Source organism: Ambystoma mexicanum, chromosome 6q, assembly GCF_040938575.1.
Source record: "Ambystoma mexicanum isolate Mex_15411 chromosome 6q, UKY_AmexF1_1, whole genome shotgun sequence".
Lineage (NCBI taxonomy): Eukaryota > Metazoa > Chordata > Amphibia > Caudata > Ambystomatidae > Ambystoma > Ambystoma mexicanum.
Window position 1 is genome coordinate 1,153,828,682 of NC_090937.1, and position 20,163 is coordinate 1,153,848,844.

The 20,163-nt window shown below is 49.7% G+C and overlaps 1 protein-coding gene across 1 annotated transcript in view; it reads right to left on the minus strand.

Moving 5' to 3' along the window:
- The window catches only part of SLC30A9 (solute carrier family 30 member 9), a 1,100,681-nt gene that overhangs the window by 540,543 nt on the left and 539,975 nt on the right, over positions 1-20,163 (minus strand). The window contains exon 10 of the mRNA XM_069631745.1: positions 14,096-14,151. Coding sequence (XP_069487846.1) covers positions 14,096-14,151 — 56 coding nt within the window. The remainder of the gene's footprint in view (positions 1-14,095; positions 14,152-20,163) is intronic.

Sequence of the window (20,163 nt, forward strand, 5' to 3'; positions counted from 1 at the left end):
ACAGTAAAACACAATGTTGTAAGCGAACAGAAAATGTAGGCGAGGATTCACAGTGACGATGGGTACAGCATGATTCAGGGCCAACCTGAGTACGGGATCCAGGGGAGGTCCAGCATGAGTGTACAGGGGATGAAGCACCATGAGTCAATGTGTCCAAAGTGAAATCCAAGCATTGGCAACCTCATTGATGGAGATGCCTTCATTAATCAAGATAACTTCTGTAGGGAAGGGGGGGAATGGAAGAAGGGATAAGGGAGGGGGAGGAGGGAGAAGAGATCGGGGAAGGCATGGGGGTTGGAGGACATAAGGGGTCTGGAGAGGGGAGGCACACAGCAACATCATGGGGGACCACAGGGGATCAGGACACAGCAACATCGCGGTGGACCAGCGGAGGCTTGGTGGTACACAGCAACATCACGGGGAACCAGAGGAAGCTGGGGGTCACATAGCGACGTCACAGGACCAGAGGGGGCTGGGGGCACAGATCCATATCACGGGGTACCAGAGGGTCGGGGGTACACAGCCATATCAAGTGGACCAGAGGGGGCTGGGGGCACACAGTGACATTACGGGGGACCAGAGGGGCTGGGGGGGCACACAGCGACATAATGGGGACTGGAGGGGGCTTGGGGGCATACAGCAACATCATGGGACCAGAGAGGGCTGGGGGCCGCGCAGCATCATGGGGAACTAGAGGGGGCATACAGCAACATCACGGGGAGCTGAGGGTCACACAGCGACATCAAGGGGGACTACAGGGGGCTGAGGGCACACAGCGACAACCCAGTGGACCAGAGGGGGCTGGGGACACACAGCGACAACACAGTGGACCAGAGGGGGCTGGGGGTACACAGCGACAAGGGGGGGGGGAATCAGAGGGGTTAGGGGCACACAACAGCGACATCACAGGGGACCAGAGGGGGCTGGAGGCATACAGCGACAACACTGAGGATCAGAAGGGGTTGGGGGCACACGGCAACATCACGCAGGACCAGAAGGGGCTGAGGGTACATGGCGACATCACAGGGGACCAGAGGGGGCTGGCGGGAAGACAGCGACCTTGTGTGGGACCAGAGGGGGCTGGGTGGCACACAGCGACATCACGGGGACCAGAGGGGCTGGGGGCATACAGCATCACAAGGGACCAGAGGGGGCTGAGGGGAACACAGCGACCTCATGTGGGACCAGCGGGGGAAGGGGGGCACACAGCAACATCACGGGGGACCAGAGGGGGACACAGCGGCATCATGGAGGACCGGGGGTGGGGGCACACAGCGACATCACAGGGGACCAGAGGGGCAGGGGGAACACAGCGACAACATTGTGGACAGGAGGGGCTGGGGTGCACACAGCGACATCACGGGGGACCAGAGGGGCTGGGCATACAGCAACAACAGGGGGGAGAAGAGGGGCTGAGCATACAGCGACAACACAGGGGAAAATAGGGGCTGTGGGGCACATAGCGATATCACAGGGAACCAGATGGGGCTGGGGGCAAACAGCAACATCATGGGGGGCCGGAAGAGTACCTGAAGTGGACCGGGAGCAGACAGTGGTCTTTGTTGTGGGCCTTGTTTGGATGGGCCGGCTCTCACCTCCCGGTTGCGATGATTGGCTCAAGCAATCCACGAGCATCCAATGGGTTGGGGAGCAGGCCAGGCAGGGGAGACCGATGGAGAGACAGAGGCCATGTTGGAAGGCAGGAGCATTGGTGAAAGGCAGCAAGAATACTGGAAAGGATATGTGATTACCAGTAAGGTGAATGTTTGTCTGGGGTTATGATCCAAGGAGATCGATATTCTGCATTTCAGCCATGCGGTTGCTTAATAGCAAATTATTGAGCGTATTCAGTGATGACAATGTTGGGAATCTCATTGAGCATTAGTCATCGGGTTGCTAGGGTTCAATCGCTTAAGGAGTTAGTGGTTGGTACTATGGAAAGAACCATGTTTTTAGAGCTTTGAGGAAAGTCATAGTCTTGGGTGTGTCCAATATGAGGGGGCCAAAGTAGAGGAGGCAGATCTTCCGATCCTGGCAGATTTAGAGGTTGGAATCACTAGAAGAAGGGCAGTGCTTGATCTTAGGGTGCGGGATGGGAGGTATGGTTTTATCTTTTATTGGAAGTATAATGGGCCGGTCTTGTGCACTGCCCGGTGAGTGATGCACAGGGTCTTTAAGGTGGCCCTTCGTCCTACTGGGAGCCAGTGGAGGGTTCGGCGAGCTGGAGAGATGTTGTCTCTTTCTTTGACCCAGGGCAAGGATCAGTTTTGCAGCAGCGTTTTGGGCTCTTTGGAGTTTGTTGAGTTGATATGCCGGCGCCCCTAGGTATAGGGAGTTGGCATTTTCCAGTCTCGACATCACAATAGACATAATTGCGGCAAGTCTGTTTGGGTAGGAGAGGCAGGGAAAAATGCATCTGAGAAGTTTGAGGTGGTAGTGACAGCATTTTGATACGTTGTTGATCTGACGGGAGTGTGTCAGGCCTGAGTCCATAGTGCAGCCTAGGTTTTTTACTGTATCATTGGGGGGGGGGGGGGGTGGAGAGGGATGGGGTCATGGAAGCAGATGTGGTAGCAGGGCAATATTCCCGCACACCATGATTTCAGTTTTAGCAAGGTTCGAAAGGAGATGAGTGGTTTATTGTCATCCATTGATCAGTATTGCGGAGACCGGCTTCAAGGCCGGGAAGGGTGTTGGTGCCTGACTTGGGAAATCTTAGGATAATTTGGGTGTCGTCAGCGTAGTTGTAACAGGAGATGTTGTGCATGCAGATGATTCCTGGTAGAGTGGTCATATAGAGGTTGAACAGTCGAGCAGACAGGCATGCGCCTTGGGGTACTCCAGTGCTCACCGGGCGAGCAGTTGAGGCATAAGCGAAGAGGAGGGTTATTTGTTTGCTGTTGCTTAGGAAGGAGGCGATACATTTGAGAGCAGTGTCATGGATCCCTAGGGAGTGAAGGCGGTCAAGGAGGATTGCGTATGTTTTTCTTTTTGAGAAGACACTTTTGGGGATTGCACAGACGCCAAATTAATTATTTTTCCATACGTTTATTTTTTCTTTTGTGTATTCTTGTTCATATTTTCATTATACACTTGACAATTTCTTTCTCTATTGCATTAACTTTCATGCAATGTCCAGATTTGAATGTTCCCATTTCCATTTATTTTCATGCAACTCTGATTTTCAATTCACATGCTTATCAATTTTTTCACAAATGCACTGACTTTCTTATATTGCAATTTGTTTCTCTCAACACGTGTTTCCCCACGGTATGTGCCCGTGGTTCTTCAGGAGAGATACTAAAGTGAAATTCTTTCTTGTTCTGATTGGAAGTAGATGTTTTTCTTTCTGAATTCTTATGTATATTTTATCATTATTTCTCTCATTTTTTCATTTTTAATATTTATCCGGCTTTTTAAAAAAATAGTGCTTATATCCTTCAATTCTTTGTAGTCCCTCGGTTCAATTACCTCTACAGCGTGCCAGGATCCGGAGGATTGAGTGGTTAACCATGTCAAAGGCTGTTGAGAGATCGAGGAGAATCAATGCTGCGGCTTCAGAGTCTGCAGTGACCTTGAGATCATTCCAGATCGATGGAGTGGTTTCAGTTCCATGACATGGTCTGTAGCCTAATTGTGCGGGGTCGAGGAGGCAGTTGGATTCTACAAAGGAGTTCAGCTGGGAGTATGCAGTCCGGTCGATGTTTAAGATCGTTCTGTAATTCTTGGAGTCAATGGATGCCTTTTTTAGTAGAGGCTTCACATGCACTGTTTTGAAGGCATCGGTGAAGATGCCAGAGGTGAGGGATTCATTTAGAATGGCTCTGGCATGTTCTCCTACGCAGGAAGATGGGAATATTTCTTTCAGAACAGAGGCTGGGCAGGTGTCGAGGGGTGACCCGGAGGGTTTGCTGGCTGATAGTAGGTCAAGGAATCTGTCTCTTGAGATGGGTTTGAAGGAGTCGAAGGTAGGGAAATTGGGCGTTGGAGCAACGGGATCATGAGGGGTCGTTGATGGGGGTGGGGGGAAGGACAGTTTGGTGATGAGGGATGTCGTCCTGTCTAGAGCGGTGTTGTAGAAGTGTAGGGAGGGTGATTGTGAGGGGGTGGATTGAATAGAGGAACAGGTGGGATTGAGGAATTCTGATATGATCATTTGGCGTTCTTTGCTGCGGTTGCCACAGATGAGAATTTGTTTATTGTAATAAGCTTTTTTTGGCCTTTCGGATTTCTGCTTTGTAGTTACGGTGGTGCAGAACGAACATGGATCTGCTGAGATCGGTTTTGGATGCTCGTCATTTGCGTTCAAGAGAGTTGTGTTTTTTGGTATTCCTCAGGAGGGGCGTGAACCATTTGGGGGGCAGCCCATTGCGTGAGGAAGCTGGGCGAAAGGGGTGAGAGGTGTTAGTGAGTCATTATGCCTGGAGTCGAAGGAGTCAATGGTTAAGGGTCTATCGGGGGGAGCGTTACAGGTGGGCAAAGAAGCAGGGCTTTGGCTAGGTCTGGAAGGATCTTGACTTTGGTTCCAGCATTTGAGATCGCGGGGGTGAGGGCGACATGCAGGGGAGCTGTAGGGGGAGGGGTAGGGGGGATAGAGAAGGGGATGGCAAAGTGGTCGGTCCAGATGAGTGGTTTGGGACGGGATAAGTAAACCAGGTCATGGGAGCTGAAAATTGCATCAAGGGTGTGCCTAGAGGGGATATCGAACCAGATATTAAAGTCTCCTGGGAGTGTAAAAGATGGGTGATTTACTTGAATGGTAGCTATTGAATCACCAAGGTTGTTGGCGAAATGTCTGTCATATCCAGGGGTCTATAGATGAGGAGGAAGCTGTGGGTGAAGGTAGGTGTTAGAGATAGTTTTACTACAAGCGATTCACAGGAGGCAGTGCATGTCTGGGATTCAATGAGAGGCAGAGAAATGACGTTTGAAGAGGACTGCCACTTCGCCACCTCTGGATGGTCTATTGTGGGCTATGAGCAAGTAGCCAGTGGGGAAGGCTTCGTGTTCTACGGGAGCATAGTCGTCCGAGAACCAGGTTTCGGTGATAAAAATGAGATCCGGCTTGTCAGAGGATAGGAGGTAAAAAATGCTGTGTCGGTTTCTTGCTATCGAGAGGGCGTTAAAGAGGATGCAAGTGACTTCATGAGGGGATGTGGGTTTTGTGGTGTTCATCAGAGTGGGAGCTCGAGGGACAGGGCTGTCAGGTGGGAGTGGTAGGAGCATTCACGGGTGTTAAGACAGGAAGAAGGGGGGTACGGAAGGGGCTGGGTGCCTGAGTGTCTGCTACTGAGAAGGGTACGTCGATGGGTGGCAGGAAGAGTAAACAGGCGGAGGTAGGTGTGTGAAAGATGTGGGGGTTGGGAGGGTGGTGGATGGGTCGGAAGGTGCAAGGGGGTTTAGGTGGGCAGAATTTGGAATGAGTCTGCGGGATTAGGTGTACAGGGTGAAAAGTCAAGAGAAAGGGTGTGGAAATAGGGGAAGGGGAGAGGGGCGTGCAGGAGGGTAAAGGATGGAGAGATTGGGAGGGTGGGCAGAAGGGGTGAGGAGTAGAGGGTAGAGGGAGAGGACCAGTCGCGTTTTATGCATTTTGTGCAAATTGGTGCCATAGGGGTGTGAGAGAGGGTGGGGGGACCGTGGGGGACAGAGAGGAAGCAATCGTTCTAGCAAGGGTGAGATGCGCTACTTTCAAAAGAGTGAAAAGGATATAAAGGGGAGGGTTGTTGGCGGGGGTCGAGTAGGGATTATGGGGGTTGTTATGGACAGTTGGTCGGGGGGGTGTTGTGTTCCTCGGTTAACAGAGGGGGAGGGAGTAGGCGGCATGGGAGGTTGGTACAGAGGCAGGGGAGTTCATCAGAGGGATCATGGATGGAGGGGAAGTGGAGGTGGGATCACGCTGATTGGAACGCCAGTGGGCTCTCATGGCTTGGGTGGGAGTTCAAAATAGGACGTGGTGTATGGGTGGGGGTATTAGGGAGTTCTCAATAGATGTCAGGGGGAGAGTGGGAGTCGGTCTGTTAGGGTGGGATGGGGAGAGGGAGTGGGCGGCATGGGAGGTTGGTACAGAGGCAGGGGAGTTCATCAGAGGGCTCATGGATGGAGTGGAAGTGGAGGTGGGATCGCGCTGTTTGGAGCGCCAGAGGGCTCGCCTGGCTTGGGAGTTCGAAATAGGGCATGGTGTATGGGCAGGGGGTATTAGGGAGTTCTCAATAGATGTGAGGGAGAGAGTGGGAGTCGGTGGGATGGGGAGGGGGGTTAAGCACTTGAGGGGGCAGTTGTTTGGCGCACCAGAGAGCTCCTGTAATCTTAGAGTTGGACGTGGGATGATGGTAGGAGACTGGGCGGGCAGCGCCTGGAGTATTCATGTACGAGTGTGGGTGTGGTTTGCGGTCAGGTGGGGAATAGAGGGGGGGCGATCGTGAAGTTGGGTGCTAGAGTGGTGGCGTTGCGCCGCAAGGGGGGAGGGATGGAGGTAGGTATGATGGGGGAGGCTAGGGATCGGGACAGGTCGGAGTGGGCGGATATCAAGAGTTGGGATCTCCATCCTGGGGGAGGAACAGTGCAGTACCTAGAGGTTGGCGAGTTAGTAACAGTAGATGAATAGGCCCAGGATGTACAATTTGTGTCTAGATTCTGGTCACCGGGCAGTGGGAGAGGACAAAAGCGGGTAGCAGTAGGGAGATCTGGGCTGCAGAGGCAACTAAATCATCTAAATATTACAGTGTGTACTTTCTAGAGGTGTATCAGTCACAGTGGGCACTTCCTAGGTGTGGATCCAAGCCGACAGGAGCAATTCTAAGAGAGCTGCTGTTAGGAAGAATTCTCTGTTTAGGCTGAATTTCCTAACCTAGTGAGTCCCCCAGCAGCTTTGCTGGATTTTGTGGGGTTTATTTTTTTCTCCTGCCAAGAGTGAGACTCTTTTATCCTCACTCTTGGACATGACTTGAGAGTGTTCTCCGTGACTTGCTATGTGCTTATGGGCTGGGGGGGTAATTCTCCCCCTAGGCCATCATTGGTTTTTGAATGTGTGTTACACAGCACCCTCAGTGCAGTAGCACAGGGGTGTCTTAGAGACCCCCAAACATAGACTCCACACTCTGGGACTGACTACTGTCTCCCTGGGTCTGTAAAGTTACCATTGACTTTACTAGTCTTAACTTAGGAACCTAACCAGTACAAACCATCTTACTGTGGAAGTACTGGTAGGGGCAATTAGATTGCCCCTGGGTCTGTTGTCGAGGGTGTACTGTCCCGTCCCCCCTCGCCGAGTTCTGGCTGGTGGCAGTGGATACCACGGAAATATTCCACCGGAATATTTCCCAATGGGATTTCCCATTGGTTTTTGATGCACCACTTTTTGGTGCAATGTTAAAGATACCGCCGGTTTATTTATTTAATATAAATTCACCGGTTGGGATTTTTTTCCGGAACTTGCCGCCAAAATGGCGTCTAGGTTCACTTCAGTAACCCTGAACCCGAGTCGAGCCTTTGTTCCACTTTTGGCGGGCTTCTGCACAGAAGCCCTCCAAAGTGGTGCCATTCTGTCTGGGTACCACAGGGGGTGTGGGAGGGGGTTTAGGCACCCTGGACCGAGTTGCCTTGTCAACTCAGGTCGCACTCTAGTGTGATTGGCCCAAGTGGTGAGCCACCCCGCTCACCACTTAGCATGTTTGAGTGACAGCTAGGCTGTATGAATGGGGGTTTGCTGCATAAAAGCAGGGTTTTTGGGACTGGTTCTTCAGAAGTCGCCACAGGACCTAAGAAGCCGAAGAGGGAGAAGCCGAGCCGACCTGCCAAGACGACATCACCGGTGAAGCCCTGCAGAATCGTCTCACCACTTTTCCCGACGACAGAGGAGATCTCCCGCCGGAGAGTCTTCTTCCCTTAACTGGTGGGGACAATCAGTTGCTGCCTTCTTTTCGCCGTCCCGAAGCATCTCGTGGCCGCCTTGCCTGTGCCAAGCACCCCGGCAACCGAGATACCACTTTTTACCTCAACCGCGAAAGAGGGGTAAAAATCCTTTGTGACTGGAGAACTCCACGGCTGGCCCCATCCCTGGTAGTGCAACGACCTGCAGCCTTTCTCCCCGTCGAGATCACCTCTTCCTCGGGACGACGCCGCGACTTGCACCCACTACCAGGAACGACTACCACCGCTGGAGGAATCTTTCCACTTCCAAAGGTACTGTGATCCGCCCGGCCTCCCTTGCCACCGATTGTATGGGGTAGATTTAGCCCTAGGCTCTCGAACCTGGGTAGGTCTGGGACACCATAACTAAACTTTCCATAACCATAGTAAAACCGTTTTCTACTCACCTGCAAAGACTTGTGACATTGTGTGATCTTGGGCACATTTTCGCCTGGCTCCCTCTAACGCGGGCCCCTTGTTCCACTATTGACTGTCTTTGCCAACCTTATGTGAAAAGTGTTTTACCTAACTGCTCTCTTTATTCCTGCCTTTTCCCTCCCTTTTGGTAATACTTGTTGGAGTACCATCTAACGTTAAGCGCTCACCTCTGGTTGGAAATAAGGGGTGTTAACTTAGAATTGTCCAACAAACGATTAGGGATGAACATATGAGTAATAGTAACTGTGTTTGACTGTCTTATCTTTTCTAATGTGCTAGTGTAATTTATGAGTGTACCTTTAATAAATAAGTTTATACTTTGACACCTAGCTCTGGTCAGTGTTTGCTTGTGCTATTGTACCTCTGTACCTATTATGTATCCTCTGTATACTGCCTAACTCTTCTTGAGGGACGTCTGACTGCTCAGCCACAGCTACCACAGTGAATCTGTGCGGTGCAGACTGCTACCAAGTGGGTTTACTGCCAACACCTGTAGTCTTAAATCTTTTGCAGTGGTCCCAGAGGGAACTGCACAGGTTTCTGCCTAACAGCTGCATAGGCAGATAGATTACAGTATATTTTATGGGGCACCCACTGGATGTGCATCAAGCTACCAGGAACAATTTCTAAGACACAGACGTGGCTTTCTAGAAGAGAATCAGTGCACCAAGATCGACATTTCTAAGTGTGTGGAAAAACACAGTAATTTGTAAGTGTGTGGAAAATAAATCACAGTAATATCTCGGAGGGCACTTCGAGATGTGAATCAAGCCAACAGGTACAGTTCTAAGAGTATGGGACAGGTAGAATAAACATCTCAGGGGGTACTTTTGAGATAGAAAACTGTACCTGTTAACCTGTTTTGCAAGTATGTGGGATAGGCAGAATAAAATACAGTAATAACTTGGCGGGCACTTCTTAGATGCGAATCAGACCAACAGGAACAATTCTAAGACCTAGAGGGCACCTTCTAGATGAGAATCAGTGCAGCAAGAGCAACAGTTCTAAGTGTGTGGAAAAATAAATCACAGTAATATCTCGGGGGGCACTTCTAGATGTGAATCAAGCTAAGAGGTACAATTCTAAGTGTAAGAGACAGGTAGAATAAACAGTAATATCTCAGGGGGTACTTTCTAGATGTGAAAGAGGTACAGTTTCTAAGTATGTGGGATAGGCAGAATAAAATAATAATTTAGCAGGCACTTCTTAGATGTGAATCAGACCAAAAGAAGACCTAGAGGGCACCTTGTAGATGAGAATCAGTGCAGCAAGAGCAACAGTTCTAAGTGTGTGGAAAATAAATCACAGTAATCTCTTGGCGGGCACTCCAAGATGTGAATGAGTCTAATAGGAAAAGATTCTAAGTGTGAGGGACAGGCAGAGTCAGACACAGTAATATCTCAGGGGGGATTTAGATGCAAATCAGGCTAACAGGAACAATTTTAGGTGTGGGCAACCGGCAGAATTGAACACAGTAATGATTCAGGCAGAATAAAACATAGTAATAGCTCAGAGACACCTTCTAGATGCAAATTTGGCTAACAAGGCAATTCTAAGTCACAGAGGGCCCTTTCTAGATGAGTTAGTGCAGCAAGAGCACATTTCTAAGTGCGCGGAACAGATAAATCACAGTAATATTTCAGCAAGCACTTCTGGATGTGAATCTAGCTAACATGAATGATTTTTAAGTGTGTGGGGAAAGGCACGATTAACACAGTAAAGCTCAGCGGGCACTTCCTAGATGCGAATCAGGTCAACAGGAACCATTCTAAAACATGGAGGGCATCTTCTAGATGAGAATCAATGTAGCAGGAGACCTATTTCTATGTTTGTTGAACAAGAAATCACAGTAGTATCACCCCCCTTAGAACAATTTCTAAGTGTGGGACAAGCGGAATAAAACAGAAAGAGTAAAACACAGTAATATCAATGATGCAAATGAATGCAGCGAGAGCAGGTTTAATAGAAGGCATTATATGTACAGTTCCCCAAGGTGTGACGAAGGCTAATATTTACAGTGTTTGGATAGTTAGCAAAGTGGTAGGGCTTTCAGGGTAGAGTGATTGCTCTATCCCTCACCCTAGCTACTCCTACCTTAATAGTCGCTGCTGGTTGACGGCTGGTCATTGGCTTCCCCTGCTGACACCTGCAGACACGAAGTGGAGCCGCCCTTTGCCTTGGGGAACTTAGCCGCAGGGGCTGCACGGGCAGAGGGCTGCCATGGGAACGTGGGTTATGACTGGTGATCTGGTTTATATGGGGAGGTGGGCGGGCAGGGAGGCGGTAGGGGAAGGTAAATGAGGAAGTGGGACAGGGATCAGGCGAGAGGATACAAATGGAGCTGGGCACACGGATTAAAAACTAAACCCTCAGCAAGGCTCACGAGGACAACACGGCAAGATACACTCACCTGGTACTTCCCTTCTCTCTGCTCCTGTGACTTTTTAGTCACATAGACCATCACCTAGTTATGGCTGACGGCAGTGGACGTGTTATACCAACTATTGTGTATTTTTTATATCGCAGGCTAGGTCTATAGACTCGGTAGTGTACAATAAGGGTCACCGAAGTACCAACTAGGGGCTTCCCTTATTTCTTTGCCATTACTAGCGTGTTTGTTCTTGGTTAGCCCTTCTACCATTCTGGGAGGGGGAGGTCTGTGTGTGCGTTACCTTTGGCGGGAACAAGTAGGTATCCCTGCCTAGGTTCCAGAGTGTCTGGGCAGGCAGGAAGTGGGGGAGGAGTCTTCCACCCCACTGTCCTTTGTCTGCCAGAGTGCCTGAATAGGTTGAGCTCCCACAGGGGGTGGGGGGGTCTAGCTTTCCTGAATGGACAGCCAAACGCCCCTTTCTGTAAAATCTTGACAGATTGCAGAGGAGTGTGTGCTGGAACTGTATAAAAGGTGAGACTTCTGGAGTGTACAGCAAGTTGACCACAGGAAACAGAAGTAACCGAAGAAGATGACCAGAGATGCCTGCAGACCCTTTCCAAGACTGAAGCGACCACTGCTGTCCTGACCCAATTTTCTATGAAACAGAGGAGCTCCGAAGAGGACGACTCCTTTCCTATGTCTGGTGGGACCAGCCAGTCCCAAGACGAACTTTGAAGTGAGCCATCTGCCAATGTCCCAGGAGCTTCCAAAACTGCAGAACCCCAATACCAGGAGACCTGCTGCCCATTTTGAGTGCATCATTGTGTAAAGGCCAAATACATCCACATCTTTGCAGAACCCGTAAGGACATTCCAGAGATCCGATCCAACTTGTCCAGACCCCCATCAGAGTGTGGGGCTGCAAGAAGCGAAGAAGATTGCGCCCTTTGTTGGTGCTGCAGAAAAGGTGCCAAAACCGCAGCGTGAACCCAGAAGTTGCTGAAAGTCGTGTTACAGGTCCTCCTTCGAGACTGCGGCCAAGAGATCCTGTCCATTGTCCTGCCTTCAGTTATCAGACCAAGGAATCCGGAGGTCGGGTCCAGAGCTGCAACAACGCGGAGAATCCAGCACAGACACTTTCTTATAACCTAAGGTCCTGTGGGGAAAAAGGTATTGCTTTTCCGATTCCAAGAAGTCGCTCCAGAGCTTTGGAGTGCATGTAGAGGTGTCTAGGGCAACCCCCTCAGAACCAAGCCGCTGCTTGTCTCCCTTCCTAGAGTCCGTTTTAAGGTCTCCCTTGTTAGTTGTTAATTTGCTGCTTCAATACTATTACAGACTGGAAGAAATCCACAAGAAATCATCTTCATTTGTTGCTTGTCAAGACTTCAAGCCCTCTCCAAACTGCCTTTAGCTAGGGTTGCATTTTGGGACTTTAAGGACTTAACTTGCGAAGAAACCGTCTCTAGAACCAAGCTCATGTTACACTAACCATTTTCCTCCCTTTAAGTGACTTTACTATATGTGTTTGCAGAACACATGCATTACTGTATAAACCATTGAAAACTGCATGAGTGCGCAATAACTGATAATACGATAACATTGTCTTTTCCCTTTCTAACCTTGCTACAAATGTAACCGCAAACAAAAGTGAAAGTGTCCTTTGAAGTGTATCATCAAGTATTCCCATGTGTTCTAGTGTAAACGTCTAAAATATTTAAAGTGATTATGGTTTAAATAATAAATATATACTTTCATTTAACTTATAAGTGTTAAGTGCTTCTTTGCTGTGCCTGTCTAACTAGATTCAGTGTACTTACATGTTTCCGTTAAGTTAAGCCTGACTGCTCTGCCACTCTACCAAGGTCATGAGCTAGTACAGACTGATACTAAGAGTTGGGGATCTACAAACCACTGGGATAGCTTTCTAAAGTCTTACTACCAGTAGGACTTTAGGAAAACTCCCCCAACAGTTATCGACTCAAACGCAACAATTGGGACCCAGACGTGCTTTCCAAGATACACTTGTATACACAGGAGGAGCAAATCATGGGCCAGTCCAGGCAGCAATCGGTAATCAGATTCGGAGATACCCAAATACAGCCCTTGTATTTGGGCACGCTGCTCAAGAGAAAGGCAATGAGGGTGGTGACAGTTTGGCTCTGGACTAAAATGGTGTGATACAGATGGGGGTTCCCTTTCTCTCTACAGTTCACGTACGAGGGTAGAACTTGGTCCATTGCAAACACAGAGGAGGCAGACCATCTCATGCATCCAGAGCGGAGAGTGAAACAACCCAAGGAGACGTAGCGGGAGGCGATTGACACAGGGTCTGGAACACCCACAACAGGATGGCTTAAGGTCCAGAAGCTGCAAAGAGTGCACCAGTCCCAGCCCCGAAACGCCTGAGCGGCAGGAGGTACGCAGATTCACTACGCCCTGATACACTCAGCTATACAATGATGTGGAAACAACAAGGACGGGTGTGTACCACCTAGCAACGCCCAGCGTTCTGCCGATGCTGTGACTCACTCTCCTAGAGTTAAAGGTGACTTGTTGTGTTCTCAGATCAATAGAGTGGAGATAGGGACAAGTGACTTTTGATGCTCCCGGGAGGAGGGACGTTGTGGGACAGGGGCCAAGTACGGGCGGAAGTGGGTGAGGACGGACACCAGGGGCAAGTGAGGACAGTCCAGGGGACGGGGGCTATGATTAAGCGGCTGCGGGACAGTTGAGGATAATTCAAGGAGGGTGTGAGGTTATCAATGATGAAGGTTTTGGGGTAGACGGTTGGCTGTGAGGGACGGTAAAGTCGGAAACAAGGCCCTTGGTTCCGAACGAAGATGTGGGTGAAGGTTCGGTTTTCCGGATTTACAGTTGGGAGAGGGGATGCTACAAGTTGCATCAGTTAAAAATAAAATAAATAAGTCAACCGGAAGGGGCAGTAATGGGACGCATGGGAGTGGGAGTTCGACTAGAAGCAATTAACTGATTCTCACAGGGAGAGAACCAGGGTATGGGGCGCACACAACATAAATGTCTCAGATGAACATATTTTCCTGGAATGTCACCAAAATAGAGCCCTGGACCATGACAGTACCATTTAGATAGAGATTGTTGAAGGCTTGGGAGGATTGGAAGGAGGCCAAATAGAAACTTGTGTGAGCTTGGAACGCCAAAGGTTTAATTTGCCAACCCTGAGCTCTTGGAAAATGCAAGCAATGTCTCAGGGAATGTTTCAAGGATTAAGAGTGGGATGTTACTTAGTTTTTATGAATGTTACTGTTTAATAAGGATAAGCAACTTATAAGTTCGTAGGAACTTGCAAAAATGACACTCCTTTCTTGATTTACAAAGAATGACATAGCTCGAAAATTCTTACGGGTGGCCAGGGTCTGGTGTTCGCACAGATTGGCTGATTCCTAATGCCAGTAAAGCCTAAAAAAGACAAAAGTTAAAATAGATCTGTCAGAATGCAGATTTTGATAAACACATCCAAAAGAGTTTTTGATGCTAAACAGTCATACTGACACCAAAGTGGCATACTGTATTTAGCGGAGCAGGCTGACATGTCTTACCTGATCCAATAGTTATTGTAGCTGTCTGCATAATATATTTCAAGTTGCCTAATTTTATGGGGAACTTAGCTTTTCAGTGGACATAACTTAACGCTCTCATCCTCCCTGCATAGCCTATATTTATTTCAATGATGAAACAGTTCTTGAGAGATTATATGAAGTTTGGTTTATGCTCCAGTTCATTAACATTGTCCCATAAAGTGAAAAATAAATAATGTATTGATATTTTGTACTATATAATCTGAAGCCTACACTAGTGTATTTCTACATTAATATGTTGGAAAAGAACATAAACAAACTGCTGCAATGCACAGGAATAAAAATAGATTAATGATCACAAGTACACGAGAGGTACACAGCATTTTAAGATGCAAATAGAAAGGAGCATAAACTTTAAAATAACAGAATGTTTTGCTCTCTATGCAGATACAGCACACCTTTGGAAGGAAGGGTTATTTACTTCTATTAGCAGCCAAGGTGAGCGATAACCAATCAGATTCCTCGGATCGCAGACTAAATCCCATGATCTCAACCCATGGTCCGAGCAGCCAGATGGCCGCTTCCCCCGCAAAACCATCTTCCCCCCACTTCCTTTGGTTCTGCGCCCCCTTTCCGCCCCCAAACCCACTTACCAGATAGGTTTGGCGGTGGCACTCCGCTGCTGCTACCGGCCACCAGGAAAATGGAAAGGCGCTCCACATTGAGCCCCCCCCCTTCCAGCTCCATGGTGGCCATATTCAGTAACTATTTTGTTTGAATGATGGGAGGCCATAATGGATATTTTAAAATACCCATTCACCTTCAACATTTGCCTTCATTTTCTACATTACAAAGAAAAATAAAATGTGCTGCTTCTGTATGTTTTAACTATATTGAATATAATAAATAAATCAGTGATGCCATCATGTTTGCATAAAGGCAACCACTGAGACTACAAAGAGCCCCACTATAATTTTTACAATGTCAGGGAGGAGGACACCCTTTCGCAATCGGTTCTTCTAGGACCTGACATGGCTGGGACGATGATGGGCTGTTTTATGATTGAAATGAAGATATAAATGACTGAGAAATAGGAGTACCAGTAAGTAACTTTTATTCCTTTGTGGTGGAATATCAATTAAAAAAATAAAATATTTAGAGAATTTAGAAAGTTTAAACATGCACTACCGAGGAGGTCCTGTGGTGCTAGGACACAATATGAGCTGGAAAAATGTAAATATTACACAGAAAAAACCTATAATATTGATTACTGAACAATTAACTCAGACAAACAGTACATCTACAAAATAAAATACTTCTTATTTCTAAAATTGGAAATGGCTTGGGTAGATGGGTAAATAGGTAATGCTGGAAAGAGTAACTATGAAACTGAAGAAAAAAAAAGATTATGAATTTCAAAAAAGATGGTCAGATTATGACATGAATTACTTACCGTAATTATTGTATCTGCTTAGATTCACATGCTGTGCATATAGTCCGACATCCAGTGGTAATCGCTGAGTATTGCATCTTTCTTTAGAGGATCGAAAGGGGACGTCGACATGGGCGTGCCTGCAAGACTATCCGTGACGTGTAATGTACCCAAAATCCCTCACGCGTCAATGTCCCTCTGATTGTGTTTTTTCTGCCGCGAGAGTACAGAGAGAGAGGTGTAAAGTGTCTATGATCCTTCTACTCCAAGAGGGGAGGACAGGAGGGTGCATATGAATCTAAGCAGATACAATCATTAGAAGAACAAGTTACTTCTTACCTTGTAACGTTCTTTCGATGGGATGTTCCTCCGACATATTCCTTATCTTGGATAGATCATCTCCCAGCTTGCTGGCCTCGGAATGTTTTTTTCAGTAGAGGGCGCTGTGCGTCGATGTCCCTCGACGGCCTCCGTATCGGCGCCGACGTCACCACGCGTATAAATAGACTCGCGCAGCATCCGTTGCACAGTTCCGTTTTGACGTTAACAGTTGTTTTACATGAATTGATTATTGACCTTGAAGGAGCGTAAGCTGCAACCACAAGGGAAGTATTACTGCGGGGATGGATGGGAGGGGCGTTAAGGAATAAGTCGGAGGAACATCCCATCGAAAGAACGTTACAAGGTAAGAAGTAACTTCTTCTTCGAAGGGATTGTGTCCTCCGACGTATTCCTTATCTTTGATAGACTCCCATAGCAGTGGTGTGCAATTGGAGGTGGGAGTAAAACGCCATGTTTCCTTTCAGGAATGAACCGAATGTAATACGGCTTTGCCAAACCTAGTCTCTTGACTAAAGGAGGAATCCAGGTTGTAAAATCTTGTGAATGTATGTGCAGACGACCATGTGGCAGCCGCACATATGTCTCGAACCGGCACCCCTCTTTGGCGGGCCGAGGAGGCTGCGATACCCCTGGTTGAACGAGCCCTAAGATTTTGAGGAGGCTCTTTCCCTGACAGTTTGTAGCATTCCAAGATGGCCAAAATAATCCATCTGGAAATGGTTTGTTTTGTTATCGGTAGTCCCAACTTGTGCCCTGAGTAACCCATGAACAGTTGGTCTGCTTGCCTAATCCTAGCAAGTCTGCTGATGTAAAAGCTTAAGCTCACCTTGGGTCCAGCCTATGGAACAAGTTACTTACCTGTAACTGTTGTTCTCCAGCATGGGTCTGGCATGGATTCACATGCTCATGAATATTCCCCGTCGTCAGGCTGGGAATCCTCGGTAAAGAAAAAAAAACAGTATCAGTTTCGTTTCTGATCTGTCTTTCGTAGTAATAACCAATCACTGGTCTCTGCGTCATACTGACCACAGCCAATGACTGCCCTCTACCTAAGCACCGCCTCTGGCAGCCATCTTCAGATTTGGAAGCACGTGAAGTGGCAGTATGACCAAGTGAAGAGCCGCAGAGGGGTAGGCTGGAGGGTTCGCATGTGAATCCATGCCAGACCCATGCTGGAGAACACCAGTTACAGGTAAGTAACTTGTTCCTTCTCCAGCATGGGGTCTGGCATGGATTCACATGCTCATGAATAAAGAATACATAGCAGTACACACATGCACAACCACGGGAGGTGGCAAAGGCTCAACATTAAGCATTACATCAAACTCAACATCAAGCAATCTTACCTCCTCACCAGGCTCACCTCAGGCGAACAGGTTGCGCAGCACTGCTTGGCCGACCCTGGACTCCTCCCTGGAATCCCGATCGACGCAGTAGAATTTCGTGAAGGTGTGCGTCGACCTCCACGTAGCAGCACTGCATATGTCCAGCAGGGGCACACCAGAAAGGAACGCCGTGGTAGCTGCAATCGCTCTGGTGGAATGGGCTCTCGGACGGCCAGGCAGCGGTCGGTTTGCCAACCGATGACAGTACATGATACAGCTGGAGAGCCATCTGGAAATGGAAGCCTTCGAGAGAGCCTTCCCCTGATTGACAGGTCCAAAGTTCACAAAGAGTTGTGACGTCTTCCGAAAACACTTTGTGCGGTCCACGTAGAACTTCAGCGCTCTAGCCACATCCAGCGAGTGCAAAGTCCTCTCAGCCGGCGACGAAGGCGACGGGAAGAACACAGGCAACACCAAGGGTTCGTTGAGATGGAAGTCCGACGGTACCTTGGGCATGAAGGAGGGGTGCGTCCTGAGCACTACCCTCGTGTCGTGAAAAGTCCAGTACGGGGCCTTGCAGGAAAGGGCCTGGATCTCTCCCACCCGTCGTGCGGAGGTGATGGCCACAAGAAACGCTGTTTCCACGACAGAAACTTCAACGGGGCCGAGTGCAGAGGCTCGAACGGAGGTCCCATGAGCTTGGTCAGCACCACGTTGAGCTCCCACGCCGGGGCCGGCGCCTTCACCGGCGGGAACGATCTGAACAGTCCCTTCATGAACTCTTTCACCAGACGATGAGACCACAAGGACGTCCGGCCCGTGGTTCTGGTGTATCGGGAGATCGCAGCAAGATGAATCTTGATGGACGCGTGTGCCAGTCCAGTTTTGGCCAGCGTCAGCAGGTACGGCAGTACCTGGGGAGCCGTAATCCGTAGAGGGTTAATCTTCTGTGCGTGGCACCAGACAGAGAACCTCTTCCATTTGTGTCCGTAGCATTTAAGAGTCGAGGACGCCCTGGCCTTTGCAAGAACCTCTCTGCAGTCGGCCGGTATGTCGTATTCTCCAAACTCTAGCGCTGCAGGAGCCAGGCCTGCAAGTTCAGCGATTAGGGGTCGTGGTGGAGGATGGCGCCTCCTTCCCTGGAGAGTAGATCCGCGTCCACCGGCAGCTTGATTGGCGGGGACGCTGACAAGTCCAGAAGGTCCGGGAACCATATCTGCCTCGGCCACGCAGGTGCGACAAGGATCATCCTGCACCGTGACCTCTTGAGCTGGTTGACGAGCCGGATTAGCAGTGGCAAAGGAGGGAACGCGTAGAGGAACAGGCCCTCCCAGGGGAATGAGAAAGCATCGCCCATGCTCCTCGCCTGGGGAAACCTGCTGGCGAACCTCCGGCACTTGGAGTTCGTCGCCGTTGCGAACAGGTCGATCTGGGGTGTGCCCCACCGTCGGAAGAGGCGATCCACTAGATCCTGCCGTAGTTCCCACTCGTGGCACGAGCGCAGCTCCCTGCTGAGTGAGTCGGCGATGGTGTTTTTTATCCCTGCCAGATGAAACGGCACCAGAAACATCCTTTGGGCGACGGCCCAATGCCACAGGTCCTGCGCCTCCTTGGACAGCGCTGGAGACCTGGTTCCGCCCTGTTTCCTGATGTAAAACATGGTGGTGGTGTTGTCGGTGAAGATCCTCACCACCTTGCCCTTGAGGGACGGAAGGAAGGACCTGAGGGCCCAGAACACTGCACGGAGCTCCAGGACGTTGATATGGAGGAACTTCTCCGTCGGGAGCCAAAGGCCTCTTGCGTGCAAATTTTCGGTGTGCACTCCCCACCCTTCCAGGGAGGCATCCGTGGTCACTGTCTCCTGGTGGTCTGGAAGTCCATGCCCGCCGTCAAATATGCGCTGTTGCTCCACCACCGGACCGCTCGGCTGAAACTCTCGTCGAGTGCGATCCTCTCCTCGAAGCCGCCCGTCGTTTGGATCCAGCGCGCGTCCAGGAACTCCTGCAACGGGCGCATCCGGAGCCTGCACATGGGAATGAGGTAGATGCAAGAAGACATCATTCCGAGGAGGGAATTGATGAACCTCACCTTGGCCGCGTCGGAAACCAACATCCACTGTACTTTGCCCAGGATGGACCTGGTCCTTTCCTCCGACGGGGAGGCCAGAAGGGACACTGTCGAGCTTCGCTCCCAGAAACAGTGCGTTTTGCGCGGGTACCAGGTGGGACTTGGCGTAGTTCACGGAGAATCCCAGGTCGGTGAGAAGTTGGACGGTCCTTGCCGTGTGCTCCACGGCGAGCTCCCTCGTCTTGGCTCGGATGAGCCAGTCGTCCAGGTAGGGGTAGACGTGGATCCCCTCGCGGCGCAGCTGCGCCGCCACCGGTGCAAGGCACTTGGTGAATACCCTGGGTGCCAACCGTAGTCCGAAGGGGAGGGCTTTGAACTGGTAGTGACGTCCTTGGACCACAAACCTGAGGAATTTTCGGTGCCCCTTTAGGATGGGAATATGGAAGTAGGCATCCTCCAAATCCAACGACGACAGGAAGTCTCCTTCCTCCAGCTGCCCCAGGACGTGCTGGAGGGTGACCATCCGGAACTTCTGCGCCTTGATGAACTTGTTCAGACGTCGCAGGTCTAGGATGGGGCGCCATCCTCCCGTCTTCTTCTTCACGAGGAAGTATCTCGAGTAAACTCCGGAGCCCCGAAGCCTCTTTGGGACGAGTTCGATGGCGCCCTTCCTGAGCATCGCCTTTACCTCCAGGAGAAGCTGAGGGACGTGAAGCTCTTTCCTGGC